The sequence below is a fragment of the Diabrotica virgifera genome, chromosome 9, assembly GCF_917563875.1.
Source record: "Diabrotica virgifera virgifera chromosome 9, PGI_DIABVI_V3a".
Taxonomy (NCBI): Eukaryota; Metazoa; Arthropoda; class Insecta; order Coleoptera; family Chrysomelidae; genus Diabrotica; species Diabrotica virgifera.
The window spans coordinates 149084855-149097368 of record NC_065451.1 but is presented as its reverse complement, the minus strand read 5'-3'; the positions used below and the strand labels follow the sequence as shown (position 1 = coordinate 149097368).

General features: G+C 33.2%; 1 protein-coding gene across 3 annotated transcripts in view; it reads left to right on the top strand.

Annotated features, from left to right (window-relative positions):
- Positions 1-2196: 2196 nt before the first annotated feature.
- The window catches only part of LOC126892295 (zinc finger protein 664-like), a 175208-nt gene continuing 164890 nt past the window's right edge, over positions 2197-12514 (top strand). Inside the window, exon 1 of one of the 3 annotated variants that reach the window (XM_050661800.1) lies at positions 2197-2774. In XM_050661800.1, the coding sequence (XP_050517757.1) occupies positions 2546-2774 (229 nt within the window). In that variant the 5' untranslated portion in view covers positions 2197-2545. The remainder of the gene's footprint in view (positions 2775-12514) is intronic. The other 2 variants (XM_050661802.1, XM_050661803.1) reach the window with 2 other exon arrangements.

The following is a 12514-nucleotide window of genomic DNA, read 5'->3' as shown; positions in this document are numbered from 1 at the left end:
TTTGTTTTTCAGTGGTTTGGTTGGAATTTTCTTTGGTTTTCATGTCCTCAGACATTGGTTGTTCTGTAGTCACTTCATTGGGATATTCTAGATTTTCTAACTCACCTCTTTCTGTTGACTTCTGTTCTTGGATCAATCCGTCAAAAATAGTTTCCTCAATATCTTGGATATCATCGCCAAATTCTGAGGAAACGTCATTTAGATCCGCAATACTGTTGGCGTCATCAGCATCTGACAAACGTAATATTTCTGAGTCATCGTCTTTCATGAGTAAATCCAGAAGTTCATCCTCAGTCAAGGGTCGTGACCATCTCTTTTTTTTACTAGTTGACGGTAAACTTTCCATTTTATGGATATCTAAAACAACACGACCTTGCTAATTTTTATATGCATAAGTATGCCTAAGTCATTTTGTCCATCTACATAGACATATAAATATACACCACTTTATAAGATATTTTCAGTCAACAGTTTGATACATAATATAAACACACTATACTAATGCTCTTTACTTACCCAAATCAGCAGGTATTTGTACGAAAAAACAAGTTTATTTAATAGAAATCGTTCCAATAACAAACAGGTGTTTTCACCACCACGACAGCGTGCTAAATGCAACCTGTTTTGCGTTTTATATAGCTTCACAAATCGACTAACAGATGGCTATCAATGTATTCAATGCTTTTCTTATGCATGTACCCACACATGGACAAAATGATTTGGGCGATAATAACCATCGATGTTTTAAGAGAATGCTTTGAAAATCGATGTCCATGGGTGTGGACACGATGACTGAAAGGGTTAATGTACAACCACATGGATGGCTGAAATGGAAACAGAGGTTTGAAATTTTCATGTTAGCATCTGAAAAAAATACTGCAGCTGAGAAAATAAAAATAGCATACTGCTTAATATCATTGGTGAATCTTGTTTAGATGTATACAACACTTTTCCAAACTGCAAGACCAGCAAGCTTGAAGATGTCTTGTCTCTTGTTTTGATGACCATTTTTTGCCAAAAACTAATACAACTATGGAAACCTTCAAGTTCATAGTATCCATCAAAAAGAAGGCCAAACTAGAGATTCGTTCCTTACTGAACTTAGAAACAAGCATCTAATTGTGCCTTTGTATGTGAAAATGACCAATGCAAGGCAAGTTATGCTGATAGAATGATTCGAGACAAACTGGTTCTTGGCATACAGGATAGGCAAGTACAACGGCATTTGTTAAGAGAGCCTGCTATGTCCCTGGAAAAAATGCAGGAATATTGTCGAAGCATCGAAGTGATACCATGTAGCATGTTGAGTTGCTCAACAAAACAGCGGAAGAGCCTCAGGAAGTACTCGCCTTAAGGTATGGAAGACCTGAAGGAAGAACAAATAAGAAAAATGAGAAATGTTCACGGTGTTCCTACGCACATGAACCTAGGAAGTGTCCAGCATACAACCAAACATGCAGAATTTGCCGAAGTGCGTTTTTTCAAGGACCAAAATTATTCTGTCCAGAGAAGAGTATCGGAGGTAACGGAAGCACAGGTACAAAATATTAATGTTTTTGAAGGCAATGAATTTAGAAGGAATAGAAAGTTTATTAATAAAACAAATTTACCTGTAAATATATGTGATAGAAATTTGTCAGATTTACTCTATGAATTTGATAATAATGCAGATGCTGTTGTTAATACTACAAACCCTATACAATGATTCCAACACATAGCGATAGTTATTCATTCTCTGAAAATGGATCTGATCATGAAAGTCATGTAATACTTTCAGAAGAGAGTTCTATAGTCAAAGAGACTAATGATGAAGCTTCAAGAAATCTTGAAACTCATAGTTTCTTGGATCAGCCTGTGTCAGATGGTGAAAGTAAAATTGTTTCTAATAATGATATTGAATATGTATTTATGAGTGATAGTGATACATATGAAAGATGTAACAATGGTGATGATAATCCATCTGAAGCTGGTGTTAGACATATCCCTCGTGTTGTTAAACCCCCAAAATATTTTAGAGAACTATCATTTATTTTAGAAGAAGAAAAAGCGTGTTGTGTAGTTAGTTATACATGTTCTATGTTTTGTGACTTCATGCTTCCTGTCAAGTGTCTTGTCATGGTGATGACTGGGCGGGAAGATGGCAGATGGCGGCAGAAGAAGCCACATGTACTAAAATGTAACACGTAGATAAAAAATAAAATACAATTAAACATAAAGTAGTATTCTTTTAACAATAACAATAAAATAAAACAGTAGATATCTACAGTGCACGGAATCTAGAATTTGAATAACAATTTTTGTTTGCCTCCCGGCTGCCATATTGATTTAATTTTGACAGGTATGTCACAATGCCCTATTTGACATGTCTAATGATTTAATTTTGACAGGTATGTCAGAATGCCCTATTTGACATGTCTAGTCTAATCCTTCTTGTAAACAAATCTTATGTTAGGGTTAGGTAGGTTAGACTTTTGTTTTGTTGCAAAACACTATCCATAATTTTATTTGTGTAATCAAAACTGAAATAATTGGCTTGGCTATTAACATGGAAACGAAACAAGAAGCCAGTGAGAAAACTTGTAAAATAGAAACAGATAATGAAACCTATGATGATGGTCCTTTGGATCCTTTCAAAATTGAGATTACTGAAGAAACCAAGAGAGAACCCTTATACGACCCATCTGATTATTTAGAGTCAAATGAAGTTCCGGTAAAAACTGAAGTAGAACGTAAATTTACACCATTTGAATTAAAGCAAACAACAAATGAAGAAAGTAAGTAAATGATAATAATTTGGAGGTAAACTGCACTGTCATTTTAAGCAATTAAACAACTCGCTGAAGTGTACACGTTAGATGTCTAGAATTTCCTAAACCTGTTGTCAGATGAGAGTGATTTTTTTAGTATGTTTAGCCTAAGGTACGATTCCGACATTGACTGCAGATGGCAGTTGCAGTTGTCGCTGTGACAGACATCACTACTTTGCACTGTTAATTTGTATGTGAAGGATTCCTACATCTAATTGCAATTGCTGTCCGGCAGAATGTCAGTTGCTAATAATTATACAAATTAATAGTGCAAAGTAAATAAGGGAACCCGTCGAAGTGTGAACTAGTTTTCAGTTAGATGATTTTTATGACATATTTTGCATGATTTAGGAGATGTTTTAAGTCTGATGTGGAACATCGTTCCACACAAACGTTCCATAAACACGTTCGTAACATCTGATGTGGAAATTATGTTAATTTTTTTTTAGATATCCATGGTTCACACTTTCCAGCCAATTTGGGCTAAGTGTGACAATGGACTTTAGCTTACAACAGCGTGTGTTATTTTTGGGGCAAGTGTAAATAATTTAAAAATGCAAGAAAACACGAATTTTTAAGTGTTTAAAAAACTTTAATTTATTTATTTTTAAGCAAGTTACAAACTTTTTAAGATTTGAAGGTTCAACCCGACAAAATTTACATAAAAAATTAAATGATCCCTTCTGTCTTTAACGGGTTCTGGTAAAGTTTTTACGATATCGTCTTCAACTATCATATCCGCGTCTTCTATATCAGGCCAAAAAAGGTGTTACTACTCTTTTTATATCTTAAAAAGCAAATTTTCCATTCATTTTTAATCTTGTTATCAATTATCTTGTTATCAATGATATTATTCTACATTATGATAATAAAATTATTAACAAGTCTTGTGATATTGCTAATTCGTTTGCCTCATATTTTGCTACAATTACAGAATACAATCTTCAAACTCATTTTGGCACATCGTTGCCTTCTTCTTGTACTACCTCAAAAATGTGTAACCAAACATTTTTCTTTTTACCCGTAACTCCAATTGAAATAAAAAATACAATCCATAAATTAAAAAATAATCCTAGTACTGGTATTGATAACATATCTGTAAAAATAATAAAACTGATTATTGAGCATATATTGAATCCTTTAACCGATTTAGTTAATCTCTCAATAACAACCAGCCAATTTCCATCCATATTTAAAATGGCAAAAGTTATTCCAATCTTCAAAAAGAATGACCCTCATGATATTTCAAATTATAGACCAGCATCTGTCCTTAGCATAATTTCCAAAGTAATAGAGAAGGTTGTATACAACAGAATGTTAAATTTTATAGTAGAATTCAATTTATTAACTCCAAACCAACACGGATGTAGACCAAAAAAGTCGACACTCACGGCTGCATGCAACTTGTTTGAGTGTATTTATGATGAATTAGATAGTAGAAACCACTTGGCAGGACTATTTTTTGATCTACCACAAGCTTTTGACTGCTTAGACATAACATTTATTCGCAATAAATTATATAATGCTGGTTTTAGAGGGATATTTCTAGAATGGGTAATAGATTTCTTAAGTGACAGGAAGAGTGCTGTGAAAATTAAAGAATCAAACTCAGAACCATACACGACAAACAAAGGAGTACCACAGGGATCCGTGCTGGGACCATTATTATTCCTAATTTTTATTAACGATCTACCAGATCACATAAGGGCACTTATAATATCAAGGTTTGCTGACGATACCTCGTTAATAGTCTGCACGTACACTCTAGGAATTAAAAATGACAATGAAGACTGTTGTTGACTGCTTTAGATGCTGGTGTAATACCAACAGACTAATATTAAACATTGACAAGACAGAAATTATTTATTTTCATTCATACAACTCATCTACCAATGACTATAACTTAACCATCCATGATAGAAACAATGGGTCTATTGAATAAAAAAAAGTATTTGCTTTTACTTCCTCGTATTTAAGTATTTACTTAATAGTAATTAAATAATCCATTAAAGAAATGACTTTATTCAATTAATATTAAGTAATTACTTAAATATTTTTAAGTAAAAGCAAATACATATAGTATTTTTACTACAAAAGCGATATTACGTAGGTCAAAATTTTTGATGTAAGAGAACTGTCAAAACATTAGAATGTGACTTTTCTTTATTGCCATATTTATAATAAACATGACAATAATGAAAAGTCACATTCTAATGTTTTGACAGTTCTCTTACGTCAAAAATTTTGACCTACGTAATATCGCTTTTGTAGTAAAAATACTATACTTCTTTTTATTCAATAGACCCAATATGTGATCTTCCACTCACTCTACAAAGTTTTTGGGTGTGTTCATTGATTGTAATCTGAAATGGTCAGAGCAAGTGAATTCAGTGAACATGAAATTGAATAAAGTTTTCATGCTATATCTAGAATTAAAAACGGCATTAATAAACGTTTATACACATGTGCTATAATGTAATTTTATAAGGGAACTCAGTAGATAGTGCCAAAGTGTTCATTACCCAAAAAAAAAAATTATCCGTAAAATTTTTAATTTGGATTATCAACAATCTTGTAAACCAATTTTTATTAAATATCAAATTTTAACTTTCTACTGCCTATATATCTATAAATGTTTACTCTATGTAAAAAAGGAAATAAATACATTTCCAGTAAATGCAGACAATCACTATTACAATACAAGAAGTGCTGAATCTTTACGAGTTCCTGAACACAGAACATCCAAATTTCAAAATAGTTTCAGATATATGGGTCTGACCTTATACAACCATTTGCCAAAAGCTGTGAAAGAAATACCATCATCATCATCATCATACAACCTCTTCTGTCCACTGCTGGACATAGGTCTCTCCCATTCTTCGCCACTCTTCACGGTTCTGTGCTTCTTGTTGCCATTTCTTGGATATTCGTTTAATGTCGTCCATCCAGCGTGTTGGTGGTCGTCCTCTGCTGCGTTTGTCTTCTCTTGGGCGCCAGTCAATTAGTTTTCTGGTCCATCGTGAGTCTTTCAGTCGCGCTATGTGACCTGCCCAATTCCATTTCAGCTTGGCTATACGTTCAACGACATCAGTGATACCTGTTCTTTTCCTTAAGTCTTGGTTCCTTATTTTGTCTTTTTTTGTCACGCCGAGAATCGATCTTTCCATGCGCCTTTGTGCCACTCGCATTTTTAGTGCTGTTGTTTTTGTGAGCGTGAGAGTTTCTGCTCCGTATGTCATAATAGGAAGAACGCATTGGTCAAATGTCTTCCGTTTCATAGCTGTCGGGATGTTGCTCTTAAAGATGTCTCTTAGTGATCCATACGCCGCCCAAGCAAGTGTTATTCGTCGTTGAAATTCGCAGGTCTGATTGTCCTTGCCTATTCTGACTTCATGACCGAGATATATGTACTTTTCTGTCAATTCTACCACTTGATTTTGGATGGTTAGGTGTTCGCTGGGAACTAAATTTGTCATAAATTTGGTCTTACTGATGTTCATTTTTAGACCTATTGTTGAAGACACGTTTTCTAACTCTAGTAGCATTTGTTGTGCTTCACCCAGATCTTCGGTAATAAGTACTATATCGTCGGCAAAACGCAGATGATTGAGCATTTCTCCATCTATCTTTATTCCTCTATTTTCCCACTTTAGCATTTTAAAGGCGTATTCGAGGACCGCTATAAATAATTTAGGTGAGAGAGTGTCGCCCTGTCTCACACCTCGCTTGATATGAATTTCTCTGGTAGTATCATGTAGTTTTACACGCATTGTGGCGTTTTGGTATAATGTTTGCACTAACTTTGTAAACCGGTAATCTATTCTACTATTGTTCAGAGCAGTTATAATGCTGTCTAATTCCACAGTGTCGAAGGCTTTGTGAAAGTCTACGAAGATAAGTACCAGTGGTTTGTTATATTCTATCGACTTTTCTATTAAGGTTTTTACTGTTTGTAGGTGATCGTTCGTTCCGAATTTTGAGCGGAATCCAGCTTGTTCTCGGGGTTGGTAGAAATCTAACTTTTTTTCTAGTCTTGTCGTAATTATTCGGGTAAACATTTTATAGATGTGGTTCAATAAGCTGATTGGTCTATAGTTTTCTAGGTGCGCCTTGTCTCCTTTCTTGTGTAGTAAAATTGTTACTGCATTGTTCCATGTTTCCGGTATGCAACAATCTGTTAGACAAAGGTTAAACAAAATTTTTATTTGGTTGAGAAGGACACGTCCACCCATCTTTATAGCTTCTATTACGACTCCATCTTCTCCTGGCGCTTTGTTGTTTTTCATCCTTTTCATTGCGTCCTGGATTTCGCTTAGTGTGATCTCTGGCATGAGCTCTGAACCCTGGTTGATAACTTTGCGTGATGCAGCGGCTTCTAAATTCTTTTGGTCTTCTCTTTGGCTTGTATATAGTTCTTGATAGAAGTCTTCAACTATGTGTAGTAGTTCTTCTCTATTTGATGTGGGGACTCCTTCTTTGTTCTTTAGTTTGTGTATTTCGCATTTTCCATTGTTTAGCCGCCTTCTCAGGACTTTCAGACTTTTATTCTCTTCTATAGTCCGCTGGACTTTTTCATTCTTAAATTTCCTTAAATCTTTCCTTATAGCTTTTGATACTTCTTTGTTTATTTTTCGCAGTTCTTCTTCGTCAGTGCTTTCGTTTTCTTTGATTTTTCTTCTAGTTTCCATTAGTTGCTTTGTTTCAATGGTTATTTTTTCGTCTTGGCTTCTTTTAGGACAGCATTTTACTTGAGCCTCTCGAATAGCTTCTACGATATTTTCGTTTAGGGCATCTACATTATTCATGCATTCATTTTGTTGTAGGATTTTATTGATATTGCCTTGGTATTCATTTAAATTCGTTGGGTCAATCCATATTGGGTTGGCTTTCTTCCTAATCATTTTGGATCTTTCTGTTATTAAGTCTAATTTTAGTTTGGCTCTTACCATTCTATGATCGCTGCCTGTGGTAAAGCTATTAAGGACTGTGACATCGTTGAATATATATTTTTTGTCACTGATTATGTAGTCTATCTCGTTTCTGGTCTTACCATCTGGGCTTTTCCACGTCCATCTTCTGTGATCTTTTTTAGAGAAGAAACTATTCCAAACAAAGAAATACCACTCTCCACTAAATTAAAAAAAAATTTACTCATAAGAACAGCATATTATTCGATAAATAAATATCTGGAGGACAAACTGCAGTAGCTTCATATTTTACTAGTAAGAATGTTATTTTATATATTTTATGTTTTGTCAATTTTGTTACACTGTGAATATTGTATTAATATACATTTACGTATCCTATACATTTATTTTGAATGTCTTAAAGGATCAATAAAGTATGACTATGACTATGACTAATTCTTCCAATAAAATGTTTAATACAGTAGAACCTCGATTATCCATCAGGGCACCGGACCAAGGGTATGACGGATAATCGAAAAGATGGTTAACAGAACAAAAAAAAAAATTAAAAATTCATAGTACAACTCTCAAATTTCATTTTTATGGTTTGTTTGACAATATAAGAGCGATTTGTGTTCATACAATCGAATCAATTTAAAATATTCTGAAATCTGTGTTTGTTTTTCTGTTACTTCACATTTTGCGACCGCTGAATTTCTTAATCGGCATAAGATCATGCAATCTACTTTATTGGCTTCTTCTTGTTGAGAATACCACTCGATGAATTATTGCATATGCTATGCAGCTTCTCTAGATTATTTACACAAATCTTTGTCAGTTACAATAGGTTCATAGTGCGGCCGATATGCGATACAATTGCACATTTAATGATACAAGCATATAATTTGGACCACATATACTACACATTAGTGATGTAACGAACATTCGTATTCGCATGTTTTTGCATATTCGCATTCGCATCCGCATTCGCGAAATTTGTGCGAATGTTTTGCGAATATATCAGAAAAAAAAATAATTTGAAGATAATATTAGGTTAATAAAATCAAAATCTATTCACTTCTTTTTTTTTTTTATTAAGAAAAGGTAACTTAACCTCAAGCATGCAGCTACTCTCAAATGGAAATATGCAGGACACAACATTAGACAAAGAGACGGAAGATAGAATGAAGCGATAACTCACTGGAGACCTTGAGACTACAAAAGAGCAAGGGGCAGACCACAGAGGAGATGGTCGGATGATCTAAAAAGATACGCAGGGATCAGATCGACAGCATTAGCACTGAACCGAGAAGCGTGGAAAAATTAGGGGGAGGTCTACGTTCAACTTTGGACAAATGAAGGGCAATAGATAGATAGAACTTAACCTTGTATAATCACAATGTCAGCCTAAATTTTTTTTATTATTTGGTATTATGTAATAAAGCTTAAGTTTCAGATTCATTTACACTGAATATCAATTAACTTTTCATTTAAAATTTAGGAAACATTACAAAAATATAAATAAATTTAAAAAAAAAACTGAATATTCGCATTTGCATCCGCATTCGCGAATGTCGGTAGCAGATATTCGCATTCGCATTCGTATTCGCGAATGTTCAAAAAATGACATTCGTTACATCACTACTACACATATAAAGGTTCAAATTTAGATATGAGGCCATCTCAGATTTTACCTTTTACAAAAATGGCGGGGATTCAAAATGGCGACTATACATATGTGACTAATAGCACGATAACTTTTGAACGAGACTTCAGATTTCAACCAAATTTGGTATATAGGTTCTTTTTTTGATTTACAAGATGTATGTGGTGAACCAGAAGAATCGGTTTACCAGAAGTTGCGTTTTTACTGGTTGTTTATGTGAAAAATATGTTTTTTTTTTTCAATTTTTTTCCCTCTGTATATATTAATTTTTCAAAAAGGTAATACCGCAATTGAATAGAGCATAAAATTATTTTGTAGAAAATATTTTGAAAATTTTAGTTATGTTAATTACCATTTAATAAATGCATAATGTATCTTCACATGTACCTATGTGTGACAGATTCGTACAAATATTATAAGAATTATTGTGAATTTAATCGTAGAAGCATATAATTTGGACCACGTATACTACACACATCAAGGTTCAAATTTAGATAAAAGACCATCTCAGATTTTACTTTTTACAAAAATGGCGGGCATTCAAAATGGCGACTATACATATGTGACTAATAACACGATAACTTTTGAACGAAAAGTCCGATTTCAACCAAATTTGGTATATAGGTTCTTCTTTTGATGTGCAAGACCAAAGTCTTGAACCGGAAGAATCGATATACCAGAAGTTGTGTTTTTCCTGATTTTTATGTAAAAACATGTTGTTTTTCTAATAATTCTTTCACCCTGTATATATTAATTTTTCAAAAAGTTAATACCGGCGTTGAAAAGAGCGTAAAAATATTTTTAGGCAATATTTTGAACTCTTTAGTTACGTTAATTACCAATTAATAAATGCATAATGTATCTTCACATGTATCTATAAACCTATGTGCGGCAGATTCGTGCAAATAATATAAGAATTATTGTGCATTTAATGGTTATATCATATAATTTGGACCACACACACTACACATACAAAGATTAAAATTTAGATATGAGGCCATCTCAGATTTTATCTTTTACAAAAATGGCGGGCATTCAAAATGAATCTGACGCACACAGGTACATCTGAAGATACGTTATGCATTTATTAAATTGTAATTAACATAACTAAAAAGTTCAAAATCTCTCGTAATAATTATGTTTACACTCTTTTCAATGGCGGTATTAACTTTTTGAAAAATTAATATATACAGGGTGAACGAATTGAAAAAAACAACAGATTTTTACATAAAAAAAAACAGTAAAACACAACTTCTGGTGAACCGATTCTTCCGGTTTAAAACCTCGATCTTATTCATCCAAAAAACAACCTTGATGACAAATTTGGCTGAAATCGGACTTTTCGTTCAAAAGCTATTGTGCTATTACTCACATATGTATAGCCGCCATTTTGAATACTCGTCATTTTTGTAAGAGGCAAAATCTGAGATGGCCTGATATCTGAATTTGAACTTTTGTATGTGTAGTATATGTGGTCCAAATTATATGCTTCTACCGTTAAATTCACAATAATTCTTATAATATTTGCACGAATCTGCCACACAAAGGTACATGTGAAGATACGTTATGCATTTATTAAATGGTAATTAACATAACTAAAAAGTTCAAAATATTTTCTAAAACATATTCTTACGCTCTTTTCAATGGTGGTATTACCATTATGAAAAATTAATATATACAGGGTAAAAAAATTGAAAATAAATTATTTACATAATATAAAATAGTTTTACGTGAAAAACCAGGAAAAACACAACTTCTGGTAAACCGATTCTTCCAGTTCACGACATAGACCTTGTAAATCACAAAAAGAACCTATGTACCAAATTTGGTTGAAATCGGACTTTTCATTCAAAAGATATCGTGCCATTAGTCACATATGTATAGTCGCCCATTTTGAATGTCCGCCATTTTTGTAAAAGGCAAAATCTGAGATGGCCTCATATCTAAATTTGAACCTTTATATGTGCAGTATATGTGGCCCAATTTATATGCTTGTATCATTAAATGTGCAATTCTTATAAATATTTGCACGAATCTGCCGCACTATCATCAATAAAGCTACAGTCAAATTCCAAGCCTGTGTCAGCTTCTGAATTTGTTTGGTCCGCCTTTGTTGCCATTTCAATGATTTCTTTATCTGTCAGCAATGGATAGCCGTTTGTGCCCTCATCACAAATCAAATTAACTTTTTTTATTTTTTTTGCATTAAAATTATCGCTAATGTAGTCAATACAACTTCTGTATGTACCCTGAAGGTTAACAGAGGTGACGGTTAATGGAGAGACGGATAATCAAGGTTCCACTGATGTGTACTCTACAACAACCCAAATACCCAGCGCGATTTGGTTATTTCCCAACTCTTCAACTGTTGGCACTTCTTTCTCAATTATTTGCTCGTTTTCTTCAAATATTTCAGGATCTAAATCATCTTCAAAGTCAACATGTTCTACCAAATCAGGGCCCCCGCAAGACTGATTGGCGCCCGCGTGCGGGACATATTTTAGCGCCCTTTAAATCTATTATAAAAACTAATAAATATTTTTGAAAAATTTAAACCCAGAATGAAAGACTACCTTATTACTGAGGCTGAAAATCCCTGAAAGCTTCTAAAATGTTTATTTTAATAAGTTACAGGGGTGAAAATAAAAGAGAAAATTTAGTGTGATTTATAATAATTGCAAATATTTAATTCAAAAGAATCTTTTTAATTATTTTAAGGGGCTGTCGGCCCTCGGCAATATCGTTATTTTTCATTCTGCGTTTAAATTTTTTTAAAATACTATTTTTAAAAATATTTAAAATTCAGAACAACATTTAAAATACTAGTTTTCTCAGGATTCGAAAAAAATGGATACATTTAAAACACATTGAAAATTTTGACAGGCGACATTTTGCGCCTTTCCCCTTAATTTTTTTGCAACATTAATGAAGCCCCCTGCATATTAAATTAAAAATATACATTTAAGTAAATAAACAATAATATTTTGTCATTTCAAAGTTTTCAAACAAATTTTGTACAGGGTGTCTGCATAACTAGGAACCATAATATGGGAAACTTTTATTATTAATTTTACGATAAAAAGTTATTCTTCATAAAAAGTTCTGCATTGTCTAGAACTCAGAATGCAACCATC